General features: G+C 39.9%; 1 protein-coding gene across 4 annotated transcripts in view; it reads left to right on the forward strand.

Annotated features, from left to right (window-relative positions):
• agmo (alkylglycerol monooxygenase) overlaps positions 1–19,189 on the forward strand; it is a 367,119-nt gene that overhangs the window by 198,056 nt on the left and 149,874 nt on the right. For all 4 annotated transcript variants that reach the window (XM_043689828.1, XM_043689829.1, XM_043689826.1 and 1 more), the window contains 2 exons: positions 6,226–6,329; positions 11,329–11,424. In XM_043689828.1, coding sequence (XP_043545763.1) covers positions 6,226–6,329; positions 11,329–11,424 — 200 coding nt within the window. The remainder of the gene's footprint in view (positions 1–6,225; positions 6,330–11,328; positions 11,425–19,189) is intronic.

Here is a 19,189-nt window from a genome sequence, read left to right on the forward strand (position 1 = left end):
TATTGTCTCCACCCAACTCCCTTCCAGCAGAGGGCCATGTTCTGTGTGACCTCATTTCATTCTCTACGTCATGTTGTGTTCCAGGGGAAATTTGACTAGTGCATCCAGGGCTCTGAGGAAGTGGAATGAGCATTATCCACGAGGTGCAAATCAAATCTCTAAGCATATTCCCATCACTCCCTGGAGATGTCAACATCTTTAAACATCCAAACATTCCTACACTGGACCTACAACCAGGAAAAATCAATCCATAACTAACCAGAAAGTATTTTCATTTTCAGCTATAGAATATGGATGTTGCTGACAAGACCAGTATTTACTGCCTATCTCCAGTTGCCCTTGAAAAGATGATGTGCCACTTCCCCAAACTACTGCAGTCCACGGGCTGTAGTGCTGTTACAGTGACTGGGAGAAAGTGAGGGCTGAAGATGCTGGAGAAATCACAGTGGGAACGTGTGGCGCTGGAAAAGCACAGCTTCTGTCCAAAACATCGATTGTCCTGTTCCTGGGATGCTTCCTGACCTGCTGTGCTTTTCTAGCACCACACCTTTTGACTCTGTGTTCTTACAGTGCTCAACGGGAGGGAGTTCCAGCATGTTTATCCAGCGGTAGTGCAGGAATGATGATGTGATTCAAAGTAGGATAGTGTATGAGGCAGACTTATGGGTGTTTCCATGTGTCCAGTGCCCTTGCTCTTTTGGTTGGTGCAGGTCTCAAGTCTGGAAGGTGCTATCGAAATAACCCTAGTGAGTGCTGTATTACATTCCCTACAGTGTTGAAACAGGCCCTTCAGACCAACCAGTCCACACAGACCCTCTGAAGAGTAACTCACCCAGACCCATTTCACTCTAACCAATGCACCAAACACTATGGGCAATTTAGCACGGCCAATTCACCTGACCTGCACATCTTTGGACTGTGGGTGGAAACCCACGCAGACACGGGGAGAATGTGCAAACTCCACACAGACAGTCACCCAAGGCCGGAATCGAACCTGGGACCCTGGTGCTGTGAGGCAGCAATGCTAACCACTGAGCCACCGTGCCTTACTTTTTGTAAAGGGTGCATACTACCATTATTGAGCACAGGTAGTGGAGGGAATTTTTAAAGTGATGGATTGGTGTCTGGGATATATAGTCATGTTTACCAGTACCGTGTGAGATGCTTTGGATAGATTTAATGCCACCATTAGTCTGTGTAACTGATATCAAGTGGGGAAGAATGTCTTTGCAAACTATTTGGTGTGAGAGGTTCAGTCTGTTGAGTAGAGTATGTAGTTTACATAGAATCTATTTCAGTTACCTTATAGCTAAGTATGACTTTAGGCTAGGTTTAAGAGTAAGTCTCCATTGCTGTTTAGCAACATCAAACTTAATACTCTACATGGAACTGGAGCTGGTACTGAACCTAGTGCTTAGGGCACAGAGCAGATTAGCTCCATGCAGGAATAATCCTTTGCAGTCTGATATTCAGTGCTTACCCTTTCATGTTAACCCATTCAGTTACTAACTCTCCTATAGAACAGTACAAGTCAAGCAAACTGCACAAGACACCTGCAGCATATTCTATTGCAGTCCTAACTTGATCTTTTAGATGGTGGACAGGCTTTGGGAAGATTAAGAGTGAGTTACTTGTTGCCAACTTCTTGGCATCTGACCTGAAGTTGCAACCACAATATTAATGGAGACAGAAAAGTACATATGCCTGGTCCAGTTAACTTTCTGGACCCAAGGAATTTTACACTGAGGTATCTAGCGATGGCAATAACATTGAATGTGAAGTAAAGGTGGTTTTCTCTTGCAGGAGATGGTTATTTCCTGGCACCTGTGCAGCAGAAATATTAGCACTTATCAGCCTAAGCCTGAGTATTGTCCAAGCTTTGCTGCATGATTTTTTTTTCTCTTAACTCTAGCACAGATATGGGTGAAGACAGTATTTATTGCACATCCATAATTGTCCTCAACTAGGCAGATTGCGAGGCCATTTCAGAGGATAGTTAAGAGTCCAGCATATTGCTATGGGTCTGGAGTCATAAGTAGCGCAGACCAGGTAAAAATAGTAATTTCCTTTCCTAAAGGAGATGAGTGAATCAGATGGGTTTGTACGAGAATGGTTCGATGGTCTCCACTAGACTGGCTTTGCAATTCTTGATTTTAATGGATTCAAATTTCACAATTTGACATGATGGGATTTACAGCCATGTCTCCAGAACATTAGCCTGGACCTCTGGATTATTAGTCCAGTGATATTAGTGTGGTTGACCACCTCACCAAACGTAGGTTTCAAAATTCTAACAACTAAAACCTCAAAATCTAAGGAGTTGTGAGTGGTCCAGAGCATGATCCTTTTAACACAAGGCTTCCCAAAATGGTCACGAACCCCAGTGAGGCTGTCAGCTAAAATTTGGCGACATAGGTTCTGATGTAGCAGTATCTGCAGTGGAGTTCTGACCAAGTGCTAACAGCTGTGAGACTCCTTTTAAATAGAGTTTAGAAAAAATATTGAGAGGTTGGCAGGCAGTGGGTGGTTGGATAGCAGGAACAGGCCCAACCATGTTCCCTTTAGGGTGAAATGTAGAGTGACAAACCTAGAGAACCATGGATGTCTAGGAACAGCCCTTTTCACATCAATTAACATCGACCTGGCCATAGAAACATTGCCATCACTACTAGGGAAACCAGGACCACAAACACCCGACAGTACCAACTTCATCAGCAAAGACAACATCCTCAAACTAGTAGACCTGTGCCTCACCACCCACTTCACATTCAATAACAAAAGTTACCAACAAGTTAATGGTACACTTATGGGATCACCAATGTCAGGACTCATTGATGAAGCAATAATGCAGAGTCTTGAACAAGCTGCACTCCCACTTATCCAACCTAAACTTTGGGTCTGCTACGTAGGTGACACCTTTGTTATCACAAAGCAGAATAAATTAGAGGAAGCATACAACACCATCAACAATATCCTGACAGGCATAAAATTCACAAAAGAGGTGGAGAATGACAATAGACTCCCATTCCTAGATGCGACAGTTGAACGTACAGTTAACAGAGAGCTTCAAAACAGCGTCTACAGAAAAACAGCAAACACAGACCAAATACCTAACTTCAGAAGCAATCATTCCAACACCCACAAAGGGAGCTGCATCACAACATTGTTTCAAGGAGCTACATTGCATTGCAGCACCCAAGAACTATAAAAATCAGAAGAAAAATATCTATACAATGTTTTCAAGAAAAATGGGTATCCAATAAACACAATCTGCCGATTCCTCAGAAACAAACCCAAACATGCAGACACAATGCAATCAAAAACTACAGCCACATTACCTTCCATCAAAGACAGAAAATGACTTCCAGACTACTCAGACCCCTTGGCATCATGGTAGCCCACAAACCTACCAATACACTTCAACAACGATTAATGAATCTAAAGGATTCATTTGATACTACCATCAAAACTAACATTATCTACAAGATACCATGCAAGAACTGTAAAAAACACTACATTGGTCAAAACTAGCAGGAAACCTGCCACCAGGATACATGAATGCCTAGTGGCCATCAAAAGACATGACCCACTCTCACTAGTTTCTATACATACAGACAAAGAAGGACACCACTTTGACTGGGACAACACACACATCCTCAGATAGGTGAAGCAAAGACACACATGAGAATTCTTAGAGGCATGGCTATCTAACCAGAACTCCATCAATAAACACATTGAATTAGATCCTATCTACCTCCCCTCGAAAAAAGAACTGAAAATGACATCACCAACCTTTTGAAACCAAGACCTATAAATAGAGAGGTGGGACATGCCACCAGCACTTCACTAGATGATGTTACCAAGTATGGTGACGAAACATCTGCAAACAAACTTTCAAGCTCAGCGAGCTAACTTACATACTTATGATCAACCTGAGCTACAAATTTTCTCAAAAATCGCTAATGTCTAGGAACATTCAGGACTGAATAAAAAGGAAAAGAGAGATGTATAACATGCAGAGAGGGAGCAAAACAACAGAGCACCTAAAAGAGTATAGGAAGTGCAGGGCTGAGCTCATGAAACTAATGAGGGCAAAAGGGGGCATGTTAAAATGCTGGCGGGCAAGGTTAGGGAGAATTCTAAAATTGTCTCCAAGTATATCAAGGGGAAGATAATAACCAGGGAAAGAGTAGACCCTATTATGGATCAACGGGACAAACTGTGTATGAGGCCGGAGGACGTTAGTAAAGTGGTAAACAAATACTTCACATCCGTCTTCACTCAGGAGAAGGACAGTGCAAGTACAGAATTTGAGAAGTTGCACTGCAAAGTTCTTAAGCAAATTGAAATAAACGATGGGGTATTGGAGGTTTTTGTGAATTTAAAAATAGACAAAACCCGAGGTCTGAATGAGACTGCTGTAGGAGACTCAAAAGGATTTTTAAATCATGTCTGGCCACAGGGGAGGTGTCAGAGGACTGGAGGACATCTAATGTGGTTCTACTTTACATGAAGGATGGTAGAAACAGGCCAGGGAACTTCAGCCAGTGAGTCTGACATCAGTGAAAGGGTAACTATTGGAGAAAGTAGTGAAGGTGACAATCAATCTCCATTTAGAAAGGCAAAGTTTGATCAGGGATATTCAGCATGGCTTTATCAAAAGTAGGTTATACCTCACAAATCTGGTGGAACTTTCAAGAAAGTGACCAAGTGTTTGGATGAGAATGATGCAGTTGATGTAGTTTTATGGAACTCAGCAAAGCCTTTGACAAAATCACACGTGAGAAAGAATATGAAAGCTCACGGGATCCATGACAACCTGGCAAGATGGATCCAAAATTGGCTTAGTGATAGGAGACAGAGGGTGGTGGTAGAAGGTTGTGTGTATGCTTAGACCCCAGTTTACCAACGTGATCAGTGCTGGGTTCCTTAATGCATGTGATATTCATAAATATTGTCGATGAGAATGTGGAAGTGATGCTAAGTACATTTGCAAATACATCAGAGATGGGCAGATCACTGGCAGAAGGAATTTAACCCTGATAAATGTGAGATCATGTATTTTGGAAGAAGGAACAAGACAAGGAACTACCTGAAGAATGGCAAGACACTAGGAAGCTCAGCGAAACAGGTGGATCTTGGGATGCTTGTTTGCAGATCCCTGAACGTGGCAGGACAGGTTACTAGGGTAGTTAGGAGAAAGTGAGGTCTGCAGATGCTGGAGATGAGAATCGAGGGTGTGTTGATGGAAAAGCACAGCTGGTCAGGCAGCATCTGAGGAGCAGGAGATTCGACGTTTCTGGCCGGAGCCCTTCATCAGGATAGGGTAGTTAGGAAGGTGCACAGGATGCTTGACTTTATCAGTCTTAGAATAGGTCATAAGAGCAGGGAGGCCATGTTTGAGCTGTGCAGAACTTTGGTCAGGTCACAGCTGGAGCACTGTGTGCAGTTCTAGTCACCCACTTAGGAAAGATGTGATTAAACTGGAAGGAGTGCAAAGGAGACTCACCAGGATATTTCCTGGGATGGAGCATTTCAGCTTTGAGGAGAGGCTGGATAAGCTCGGGTTGTTTTCTTTGGAGCAGAGACGTTGAGCGGAGACCTGATAGAGTTGTATAAGATTATGAGGTGCATGGATACGATAAATAGAAAGCAATTATTCCCCTTAGTTTAAGAGTCAGTAACAAGCGGGCATATTTTTTAAATTGAAAAGCAGGAGGATTAGAGGAGAGTTGAGGAAAAAGCTTTTCGCCCAGAGGGTTGGTGGGTGTCTGAAATGCACTGCTTGGGAAGGTAGATGAGGTGGTAAACTTCACAACCTTTAAAAATTACTTGAGTGAGCACTTGATGCATCATAACATTTAACGCTATGGGCTTAGTGTGGGAACGTGGGACTAGCGTTAATAATATATTTTTGGTGATATAGACTTGATGGGCTGGCCGTGTGAATCTATAGCTAGACTGTTGGCTCCAAAATGGTAGTACTGGTATCAAGTAAGTTATACAATCTGTCTACTCTGCATGCTTCCAATTGAGGCTTACTGTGTGCATGAATGCACTCAGCAAAATGGCACGTGGCACCAGAAGTGAAATTTGCAAAGCCAACACCATACTGAAGGTAAAATACACTGACAGCACCGATGCTGAGGAGCTAAATTACATAGCCAATGCCTTGTTCTACATCGTGCACTTCTATGAAATTTCTTGTTTTGCATTATGTTGCAGAAGTGAATATGTTGTGGGCATCACACCAAGTTCATCACAGCTCTGAAGACTACAATCTGTCTACAGCCCTCCGGCAGTCTGTATTACAAAAGTATTTTTCCTGGGTAAGTTATTTGTGAAATATTACACTAGAAATATTTGGAAGCAAAGTCTACTGTCCCCACTAACTGCTGAAACCGATGGTCTGATCTGTCAGTTGGAAAGGATCAAGGATTTCTTAATCCTGTGATGGAGCAACTCCAGATTTTTCAGAATGTTGTCTGCCAAGGTCACATGAACCCTTCTGAAATGCAATCTCATAGTGCTTGGGATATACTATAAGTACTGCTGATTACATACAGTTGATCCATTTATGTAATTATTTTAAACTGATGTTTGTTAACAGTTTTTTGTTGTATTTCATATTGCACAATGCGGCTTCATTTTCGTTTGGTCATTGAAGCTCCCATTTTCTCTTTTATCTAACTATATTGTGTCAAAACATTATTTTGGAGCGGGAAGAGCTTACCTGCAGGAATAACACTCTTCTATGCATTTCTTTTTAGATTTTATAGAAAACAGACTTAAAACCTCCCCAACAAAACCTCCTTTGTTTAATAAAAGTCCTTTTAAAAAATTATTTCTTATTGCAATTCCTTACCTTGTTAGTTTGTCCTTACCCCATTCACTATTAAATAACTATAATGGGTGGCAGGAAACTTGTTGCAAGCCATCTGTCAATGCCTTGCCTAAATTAACTGTAAAATTGAGCATTTATCCCTGTCATTTCTTTGGGGAAGCAAACTGACTTTGTTCAAAGCCATTTTGTGATGCAGGGGCTGACTGTGCCCTGAATTGTAGAAGGGATTTCACGTCCTATCAGACTGGCTTATACTTCATCCATGTCAGGCAACAGAGAGCATTCTTTTTAAACTTCTCCAGACTGATTATTCAAAGTTGCTCTTTTCATGGGATTTCGCTTCTTCAGTAAATAAAAAGTCATAGTGAGCTTAAAACATTAACTCTGTTTATCTCTCCATAGACACTGCTACTATCCAGTGTATTTTTAGCAAAGGATCTAGATTGAGGCCCTTAATTGCCTCTTCATTTGGCAGTTAAGGGCTTCAACGAGACTATAGGTAGATGGCCCTGTGGGCACCCTATCCAATCTTCATGCTATAGGGAATTAAGGTGGGTGAGCTGACCACATATTCTACTTTGCAGGTCTTACAGCAACCTACCAAAAATTGGCCACATGGGAGGCTATACAGTCAGCTCATATGGTCAGTGGAAAATCACTGGGTGATTAGTGAATGCCTTTCTTTCCTATGGTTGGAGTTGATGAATATTTCTGAGACAGATGTAGTGAGCTAGAATTTGAATCTAATTGCATTAGACATATATATGACAATTTGATGCTGTTATCAGTTGCTTAGGATGGTAATTAGTCCTGACATAATAAGAGAAAATTAAAGACACCACATTTAAAATAAAGTTGACTACATTTCAAATTTGTCAAATTCTTCACAGACAGGTTACTTATGTGCCCTTATAAGTCATTGTTAGACGCATTAATTTATTTAAATTGTTTTTAAATGTTAATTTAGTAATTGGTCCGAAATTGTATCTCCTAAATCTAAGTGTTAACAATCAAACAATAGACTTGAATATCTGATCCTTTCCATCCCATTTTATTTTATGCACTGTGATTTAATAAAACAAATACAGTTGGCTTTGAGAATATGGTTAATTCCAAATTTGTTGGATTATTGTAATCCAATAAATATGGGTTGTGTTCAATAGGCTTATATCTATTCATTGTGAATTTTTGAGGAGGTATTGAGCCATTGTTTTCCAATCTTCGGACCGCGGTTATCTAATTCTTGGTACTCAGAGATAGACACGTGGAAGCTAAGAATCTCCTGTTTCCACTGGCAGAAGTTTGCAAATGTGGAGACCTGGATTCTGTCTAAATTCAAAAGCTGGGATTATTTTATGTTTGGGGAACTTCAGTAATATTAAGATTGTGGGATCAGTGCCACTGTAACATACAGATTAAAGGCCTGAAAGGTGTGTGCGGGGGAATTAGCTTAGTTGTTTTTTTCAAGTCTTCTGCTCATCAGTGAACTGTCAGAGATAAATTGTCAGTGACCAAAGCAGTTGTGGAACCTTCTTTGGGACCTTACTAGGACCAAGCTCAACTGTTGAGGCCTGTACAGGATGAATTGGTTGGATATTGAGTGGAAGCCCAAGAATTCCTGCAAATAGGTCCAGTTGACATGGAATTTGCCTTCACAATAAAAGTTCATAGCCTTTTCTCTGATTTTGTCCTTATTTTTGGAAAACATTTGGTTGTTACACCAGAGAATTATCCAAGCCTTCAGTGGAACTTTGACTCCATAGTTCCAAGCAACTGAACGGTGAAGGGAACCTTCAGCAATTTAAAAATTTTTTGTTGCAGCATACACATCTGGAGTGGCAGCATTGTGCATCTCAGAAGGGTATTCCCATTATCAATGTAGCATCAACTGGCATCACACCTCAATTAATGACTGGAACTAAGCAGAGTAAGGGCTCGTTTTCTACTCCCACTTTGTTTATGCAGAAGTTGGAAATTTCCTAAATCCACAAACCAGACTCAGAAGAAAGTGCCAAACAGTTCAAATTATGTTCCAAGAGAGGAGGACGTGGATGACAGGAGCTGGGAAAGTGTTGGAGTCAGGCACGCTGCCAATAGAAGAAGTTCAGAGGTCGCCGTGGAAGCAGCTGATTACCAGTTTGGGGGATGCTATTTTAATAGGCTGATCTCAGTGCTCTGGGACTTTGCACCAGTTTCAACAAAAGTAGTAGAACAAAAAGCAGCCCTTTAGCTGTCACCTCTATCTCCCTGATACTTGCCTCATCTATGCCAGCTCATCAGGCTACCCAACCACCCCTTGATGATTGTCATACTCTTCTTGTTAACCTGTTGCTCTCTACCTCATTCCCGTGGCCCCTCATATCTTCCATAGAATTAAATGTATAATCCTCTACTTAATCCTTCACCTTTTTATTGCCCTGTGTCAACTAAGTCCTAACTCAGGCCAACTCTAACCTCCTTTTGGCTTTACATTCTCACATACACTCAAATAGCATCTACAATGGTGAAAATGTGTTGCTGGAAAAGCGCAGCAGGTCAGGCAGCATCCAAGGAACAGGAGAATCGCGTTTCGGGCATAAGCCTTCTTCAGCATCTACAATGGGCAGACCTCAGGAGCCATTGCTGAGATGAAACAAAATAAAGATTGAAACATTAATTACAGACTTCATAGTTGTAAGCAAAGATGCTTTCATTAATAAGGGCCCATGCAATTCACTTAAATTCCTTCCAATATTTAATCCCTAATAAAACCAAATTTTCCCTTAAGTACTTAATCGTGTATAAAAATAAGCATTTATATTCAAAGCCCCACATCAATCACAGCTAATCCCATAAAAGTCTCATTGAGCAGTCAATCAAACTATGAATGAACAAGCTCTCACAATGGTACTGATAGATTTCAGAAGCAATCAAGCAAAGTGTCTATAAAATTGTAAGCATCCAAGTCTACTCTTAACACACCAAAAGAGGTAGAACCTCTTCAAGTGGACTACCTGACCTCCCAAAGGGTACCTGACTTTGTCCAAAGGGAAATCCAATCCTTCCAAAAGGGGTAATCTGTCTCTGGAGAATTCTTTCCCCCAAATGGCTAAGGCCTGTGAGTCATATTTCAGAATAAAAGCAAAGTCATATTTCAGAAACCTGGGTAACCACATTTGCTTCTGTTTGAAGGTGCTTGCACTTTTAAATGTGCTGCATCCTTGGTGTATCACAAATATCCTGCATTCATACTATACAGTCGCATCCCACCCTGACAAAAACAATGGATGATGGGTTCAGTGGCAGGACTTCCAGAATTTGGGTTCATTGTCATTTGGCCAAGGGATAGAGTTCTTTGGTTTCTGTGAAAATTCAGGCCTGATACACAATCGAGCAGGCAGATTCACTCTATTGCCATTCTGGGTTGGGTTGTAACTTGAGAAGTGATTCACATTGGCTTCAAATCCATTTTTTGATCAGTGTTTTGTACCACCATGGACAATAAGTCTCTTGTTACCTAGATAGAAAATACACTCCTTTCCTCTCTTCTGCTGGATGATTCTACTCTGAGATTCTGGATTTTCTATTTGATTAACTCATTGCATGAAGCAGGTTGTAAAATTGATTAACTACGCACCTGCCCTTCATAAATGTAGGCAAGTTGATACAGCAAAAGGCACTATAATATTGCTGTCACTTTAAAGGCTGAAGCCAGCATGTTCTCTTCTAATCCCAAAACAATGTCCTACCATTCTCCCCAGCTTTTTACAAGGAATATATTGGAACACTGGATGAGTCAACGTGTCCTTATCCTACCCCAATTGAGCAGAGAGTCAGAGCCTGGAAAAGGATAGGCCTATCTCTATTCACACCCTATCCTTCTGAGATGACAATTGAGGAAAGAAATGATTTGCAGAAGGTCCAAATATTCGCTCACCTGCATCACTTCTGAACAGAGAATAGGATTGTAGGTGAAGACCACATCTAACTCTGCCTTCTTCACTACTTACAAACAGGGCAAGTGGAGATAAGGCCACTTTCACATGAAATCGCAAGGACTGAAGGATCAGCTTCACAAATTCCATTTATCCCTAGACTATCTTCAAGAGCAAATGCCATTGCCAATTCTTAACCAGCCCAGCAAAACTAGAATAAAATGTTTTCTTATACTATTTCCATAGCATCTGCCAGCTGGTTGAGTTTCCTTTTTCCTTCCCTATCCTTCACTCCAGGCTTTCTGATCTTGGACAGCCTTGGATCCTAACTCTAGTTTGTTATCTCGCTGCCCTATCACATGGAGCCATCTTAATTCACCATAGCCATAGTTTGATTGAGCCATATTCTCAGTCTGTGAGTAATACTTTAGGTGACTTGCCAATTTCCAAAACAAAAAGGATGAACACAGATGTGACCTTGTAACTGTTTGAAAAGTATCAGTGTATATCATTAGAGCTTTTTCTTGAAAAGAAGTTATTTGACTTTATACAATAATTACTTTCTTCCAGATTTTTAACCTTCCAATGGCTCTCTTCATCCCTCCCTCAGTTTTTGCAGTACATCTTCAATTTAACCTGTTGTATCAGTTCTGGATTCACACAGAGGTAACTCCTTTATTTTCATTAACATTTAGAATACATGTCTAACTAGTGTCTTTCATTAATCTGGTATCATTTTGTAATTGTCTCTGTGGTGTGTCATGGTACAGGTTCAACAGCATGGACCTCTGAATAGAATGAAATGTTCGAGAATTTCAGATCACTTTGCAATGAATATATTTATTATTGCAAATTATAACCACCTTAATAAATCAAAAAACTTTTTTTTTTAAGAGGTCAATATTGCTTTAACAAATGTTAAAAAAATGCACATTCTTTTCCCTTTAAATTTCTGAGTGTGGTCTTTTTAAGCCTGAGCAGCTAATGTGTTCGTTAAGACAAAATGTACTGTTGACAAAATAAGTCTTGTATTGGAAATTATGGGGCTGACTAACTAGAACTGAGATCACAGAACACTCCATTGAGTTGAGAATGAGAGGGGCAAGCAGCTGAGATTTATAACGTTTTCAATTTTGACAAAATGTAAACACACACAATCATCTTAAAATGTGACTGATAATTAACTGTTAGCTCTTTGAGAAAGGATCTAAGGTGCATGTACAAAGTTTATTAAAGTGGAATGTTATCCTTTATAATTGGGGGAATGAGTGGGATGTAGTTTTGCTGTAGCTTTACAAAACTGCTTGGATCACATCTGGAGTACAGTGTACAGTTCTCAAGCACCACATTTTATCTATTAGAAGGAGCACAAAAGCAGATTCCTTAGAATGCTGCCAACTCCCAATGTTAGATGATGAGTAGAGATAAAAGTATAAGCAATGAACTGATCGATGTTTCTAAGGTTTTGGAAGAAATTGATAGTATAGGTAAATGAAACTCTTTGTGTCATTGAACAGTCAAGGACAAAGCAGAGGCATGGCTGTTCAATTCCAAATTTAGGAAACATTTATTCGTCCCCAAAGTAGTAGAAGTGTGATGCTCCCTCCCATGAAAAGCAGAATGTGCTCAATCAGCCAATAATTTTAAGCCTGGTAGTGCTGAGATAGTGTTGGTAGACAAGTCTCTAAAAGGGTATAGATCCATGGCATCTGAAAGGAGCTAAGATACAGATGAGCCAACATCTCATTGAATGAGGAATAGACTTCATGGGGTTGAATGATCTTCTGTTCTGATATTTGGAGAATTGAAAGTATACATTTCCCCCTCCCATTAAAATATTTCTATCCAACTCTCACATCTCTCCTGTTCTAAGGAAATAATCTTTTTCATTGACATAAAGTTACATAGGTAAGTGATCCCCTAATGTACTTCACTCTTAGTGTTGATATTGCTGAGTGTCTGAGAACTGACAGAGGAACATAAACCTGAATATAGTGCTTCTCAACATCTTAGAGGCTTTTCCTGATCGATTGAGACATTGCATCATTTGTCAGTATGATACAATTTCAGTACAAAAGAGGGTATAGACATATCTTTGCTCACAGCATCGCAAAACAATTAATTATTTTTATCAATGTGTCATTTGCATAAATTATATGTTGTGCCATGCTTCCTGGTCAATATATCAGTTTATCTTTGAGAAGCACAGTCGTATCAGTGCTATACCATGGCATGTCACTTGGGGGACATGTGGATTTAAAGGCTCATCTGTCACCTTTCCCCACAGTCATTTGAAGCATGACAGGCTACTAGAAGCTTGCGGCTATTGGATATCAAGTCATCTTTAAAACTGAATTCTTATACTATTTCATATTTAGTATTTTTTTATGTAGCAGTAATATTACAGCTGTGACTCGCATCATGGAATAAACAGATCTCTAGATATGATAATGAAAGGAAAGGTAGGTAGAATTACTGAACTGACAATGCCCCATTGAACTAATGTCAATAATTTATCAAGTGCCATACGTACTCTATTATCAATAAATTATTTGGGAAAGTAAGGTTTTTGTTCTTAGAATTGTAAATTAAGCCACCGATGATGTAGGTGAGGGCAAAATAGTCATCCTAATGTCATGAGTAACTGCTCATGTCACAGGCCAAAAAGGCAGGTGATTGCCACAGCACAGAGAGAGAGAGAGAGAAAGAGATAGTGTCTAATTGAATAGTGCATTGTATGTAAACTGCTGCTTCTTATCAAATTAAATAAACTTTCTGAAAATTGCTGATAAATGCTCAACTGCCTACATTGGATAGCTGTGATCACAAATCTTCAAACTTTCTCAGTGCTTCCCTGTTTTAAATTAATGGCTTAATGCTGGCCCAGTCTCCTAATGTGACCTGTGAATGTAATACTTGTGTGTAATAGTTAGTTGTTAAGAAAAGTTTGTTGGATTCTTCAATACCACAGTATCCACACCTTGTTTCTTATGACAGGCCTTACCGCATGAGGCAAACTCACATCATGGTAGGAGTGCTGGCCAAAGGAAAATACTCAATACCTTAGAAGCAGATGTTTAGAAAACTAAGAGAAAAGAGCTAATAGCTTTGGGCAACAGAGAATTCAGAACAATTGGACAGTTTTCTCACCTTTCAGCAATATCAGTTTCTATGAGCACAGGTAGCATACAGATAGGATGTTGCTTATCAAGAACACAAAGCTAACTTCTTTTTGATTGGAATGTAAGTTGCAGGCCAGTATTTATTGCCCATCCCTAACTTGCTCAGAGGGCAGTTAAGGGTCAATCAGATTACTGTGGGTATGGAGTCACTAGTAGGCCAGACCAGGTAAATGCAACAGCTGTTTTTCCCTAAAGGGCATTAGAAAAGCGGATGGATTTTCCCAACTATTGACTATGGTTTCATGGTCATCATTAGACTATTAATTCTAAACGTTTATTGAATTCAAAATCCATTATCTTTCGGTTGGGTTCAAACTGGGTCCCCAGAACATTACTTGGGTCTCTGGATTAATAGTCCAATGACAGGATAACTGGACCTCTCCTGTTAAAGGAGCAGAAACAGGGAAAATGATGGGAATTGAAAAAGGGATTTAAAAAAACAGATCGAAGCAAATCCTTCAAAATATAAACAGACACGACCCTGCACTGTACTAAAACAAATTTCAAAGACCACGAAGAGAAATCGAAAGTAAGTAGCTACTTATGGAATGGGCCATCCATTGATATCTTTACTGAATTATCACTATTCAAACAATGCATGCAGTTCTGTTTTGCAGATGGATTGTTAGTCCCAAGAATATTTCAAAATATGTTGCTTGCAATCAGCAAGGGGCATCGCAGACTTCACACTTCAGGCCTTCTCATGGCAAACATAAAGATCCAGAAAAGTTCTAGAAAGTTCTCAAAGACCAGCTCAAAGTAAGAGTTAACTTCTAGATAAACAGTCTCCAATTTAGGTCATACCAACTGCAAACTCAAGAGATTCTTGTCTTTCAAGTTTGCTGGAAGATGCTGTTGCAAAGGACTTGAGTTGACCTTTCTAAAGAAGAACAGTCAGAAAGGCTCTTGGAGTTAGTTATCATCTCAACACCAATTAAGCCCTTTAGGAAAGATCATTTGGGAAGAAAAAGGACCATGGATTACTTGGGGATGGATACAAGTAGGAAGCAATAGAGCCAGGCCAACAACATTTACATGCTCTAAGTGCAGACAATGATCAACAAAGTGAAAATTAAAAAAAGAAGTCTGTAAGTGATGTGGTTAGTCTCAGCTATCCAAAGCTGTTCAGCTTTTCTTGATAGCTGTAAAGCGTATGGCACCAAACAATGATGGGTATATATGTTCAGGAAGTCTGGTTGCAAATGCCAGCAAGACCCCAGAACAGGTGATCAACACGATGGTGCAACCCACAACAGTGACAACAAGGCAAGTGTTAAAAATAATCATGAACACAAGCACATCAATGTGGTTCAGCATCAACCAAGGGAAAGGTAAATTTCAGAAAATGACAGCTTTCCAATTGTTAGCTTTACACATCATGTCATCAGTACAAAGTCACTGCTATTTCTTACAACATATGCCCCGAAAAGAAAGGACAACTCACAGTATAAGCGAAAATCAACACTGGGCCTAGTGCCAACATATTACAGCTATGCAACCTGAAAAAAAATGAACCTCAGCAAATGATGCTGCATTGGTAAAGTTTGCAAGAGATGGGTATGATGGATTATTATAGTGTAAAACGGATCCCGAATTCAATGCATTAGCAACATTGCTCTACAATGCCAAAACGAAAGCTAAATTCCAAGATCTTCTACTTGGTCAATTCTAATTTTTCAGCAATGGTAGGAGTACCATTATAAACAGATCATTGTATAGTGAAAGTTCATGAGATTGAAACCACATTGCAGTGGCGAAACAGATCACACTTGACACAACCAAACCAACCAAATAAGTCAACAATTTCAAATGCCTGGACCCAAATGATCTTGATGCAATGAGAAGTTTTTAAGATGAATGCAGTATTGCTTTTTAGGGGTGATGCAACCACATTTCTTGATCATCTAAATAAGTGCACACTCTGGAGAAGCTTTGAGTGGACCTGAACGAGATGGAATGAAATGGTATAATTCAGAAAGTTGACCACCACACAGTTTGGTGTGTCTCTGTCATATATGTTTTAAAGAAAGTTGGCAATGTCAGCGTATGCCTAGATCCAAGGCACCTCAACTGGCACTTAAAATGTGTTGACTAATGCTGGCAGAATCAAATTAATAATGGTCTATCTGTTTAGCAGAAGCACCTCAGAGCTTACAACATTTAGTATGGTAAATTTGGACAGTATCTTTTCCAATCATTTATCCAGCAAGCAACATAATATGGCGTGTGGATTAGAGTATTTCGAATGTATCCCAGGTTATATTTGTACTGCTGGTGATATGAGTAAGACAAAGATAAAACCTGATCGTCACCTTCATTATTGCTAAAAGCAGTGTGACAGTAAGAACTGGTATTTACCAGAACAAGGTACCAGGTCTGCATCAGCCAGATAAACAATCCATGCATGGAGTCCATCTCTATTCAAGTAAGATTGAGGATATTAAACAAATGCTGACTCAGCAGACTGAAGAGGATCTGAATTATTACCTCGTACTTTGTTAATTTCCCCCCCCGCTCCATCTCTTCCTAATTTTGCAGAAAAGGTACTTCCATGGAGAGATTTACTCAGGAAGGATGTCCCTTATGTATAGCAAGTTGATCACCAATATATTTTCTATTCTCTCGAGCATATTTGTCAGGATTTTTGAAATAGGTACATTGCAAAAATACCTATGCACTCATCTTTTGCGTAACCCCGAACCTGTTATCTTTGGCTTGAAAACCCTGTCATTTGCATAAGTGAACCGTTGTGGTATAAAATGTGAAATATTAGCTCTGGTATTCGATATCATGTGGATTCACGCACAGTTTTGGCAAGAAATTCACTGTTGAAACAAATTATTAGCCATTAGACATGAAATTATGCAAATAGCTAATAAATGCACTGCAATAACTTTGAAGTGAGATATAAGCCAAAAACTGGGATGATTATGTTTTTCATGCTGAGTGGATTATCCAATCTACACAAAGACCAAAATATTCCTCTGGACCTACACGTTGAAGATGTAGACTATGAATAGATGACCTGGCAATATTAACAAAGTAGCTGATAAAATTTGTTCATTTGGCCTACAGGGATGAAGAGCAAATTAAAAACTCCAATGAACAGAAGGATTATCTCAAGATATCATATCCATGTAATACTAGGGGCACATGAGCCTTGAATACATAACAGGACTGGTATGTGGTGCTGGAAAAGCCCAGCAGATCAGGCAGCATCTGAGGAGCAGGAGAATTGACATTTCAGGCATCATCCCTTTTAAGCCTTTTTCAGATATAAGCCTGTGCTCCTCGGATGCTGCCTGACCTGCTATGCTTTTCCAGCACTACACTCTCGACTCTGATCTCTGGCATTTGCAGTCCTTACTTTCTCCTAGTATGTGAATCTGTGTAGTTGCCAGGGACAAATCAGGATGTTCAATGATCTATAAATGCACATGAGGCATGCTAAATGCATCAACCTCAGCAGTAGAAGTGAGTCTCGACAACCACATGTTGTTTCATCCACTCCTTAGTTTAAAGCAACAACAAAACTATCTACTTTGAATCAGGGAGATTACATCCTTTTGATGGATTCTTTCTCTAAAATTCACATTGTTCAACAACGTAGCAAAACAATGAGCATGAATGTCGCCAATGTGATGAGCATTATTTTCATTTTATTCAGTGCTCCAAAATGGGTCGCATCTGATAATAGACTGCAAAAACTAGCAAACCATTTTAAGATAAATGTACTAAGTGGGCAGTGACCCATTTAGTATAGACTGCACTATTAAATTAGTGAGCCTTAAACGTACAACAACAAATCTAGATCTCTGCATTGGTATGATGTTGCATGAAAATGCAGCAATGGAGATGGATTACTATCCCCAGTAAGATTTATGATTGGAAGCATATGAGAGCAACCAACTGTCTAATCATTCTGAGCCACAGGATGTTCTTTTTCAAAGACAAAGGAGAATAGGGAAGATACACAATGAGCAGTTAGAGAGCAATCAAAAGGACACAATTGGGCACTATTTCTAGGAAAGATGCCAAGCCCTTTGGAAAGGGTACAGAAAGGTTACCAGGATGGTCCTAAGAAAAGGGACCTCACTGACGAGGAGAGACTGGAGAGGCCAGGATGTCGAGGTATAGTAGGGGGAGACGATGGCTTGATGGTGTTATCGATAGACTACAAATCCAGAGACCAAGTTAATGTTCTGGAGACTTGGGTTCAATTCTTGCCATGGCAAATGGTGGAATTTGAATTCAATAAAAAGTCTAGAACTAAAATTCCAATGATGATCATAAAACTGTTGTCAGTTGTTGGAAAAACCCCATCTGGTTCATCAATGTCTTTTAGGGAAGGAAACTGCTTTGCTTACCTGGTCTGGTCTACATGTGACTCTAGACCCACAGCAATATGGTCGACTCTTAACAGTCTGGGCAATGAATGCTGGCCTAGCTAACAATGCATCCCATTAATGAGTAAGAAGAGGTATTCAAGGAAGTGTTTTAAGAGAGCAAGCTAGGAAAATCTGTTTCCTCTGCAAAGTCAGTAGCCAAAGGTTATAGCTGTAAAATTATTGGCAAAATAGCGAAAGAAGAAATGAGGAGAAGCATTTTCACACAGAGGCTTGTTCAGGCATGGAATGAACTTGTTGAAGTGATGGAGGACTCAGATTTCAGAGCAAGCTTCAAGAGGCAATTGGATATGTATTTGAATGAACTTAATTTCAGGTTTAGGAAGAAAGTATTAGGTGTGGGATGAATTTCGGCAGCTCTTTCTTTCAATGTGCCAGCATAGGCACACAGACTTAATTCCTTTTTCCTGTGCTTTAGGATTCTAAGATTCTATTCTCATTTGTACTTTTCAAATTTAATAGAAGTCAACAGAAAGAGAATTTGATGAGCATCTTTCAAGTTCTCTACATGCCAACAATGCAAATTGAACAACATGTCGTCCCTCACTTTGTACCTACGTACACAATATTTTTTAACTGTGGATCTTGGTTTCTATTTATTTTTCATTATCCAGTCCAGAGGATTGAATGGTAATTGAACTGTTTGTGGCCTACTACAGGGGAACCTCAATGATCAGAACTTGATGGGCGGGCACTATTTCATTCAGATAATCGATTATTCGGTTAAATGATCAAATGCCTTTCCTCTGGGGCTTGGAGTTTTTAAAGTATGCTCCATGTTCAGGAGACTGCAGCAGCACACAGCGCGCGAGGCCCCACCCCCGCCAACCCTGCCCCAACCTC

The sequence above is a fragment of the Chiloscyllium plagiosum genome, chromosome 5, assembly GCF_004010195.1.
Source record: "Chiloscyllium plagiosum isolate BGI_BamShark_2017 chromosome 5, ASM401019v2, whole genome shotgun sequence".
In the NCBI taxonomy this organism is placed as follows: domain Eukaryota; kingdom Metazoa; phylum Chordata; class Chondrichthyes; order Orectolobiformes; family Hemiscylliidae; genus Chiloscyllium; species Chiloscyllium plagiosum.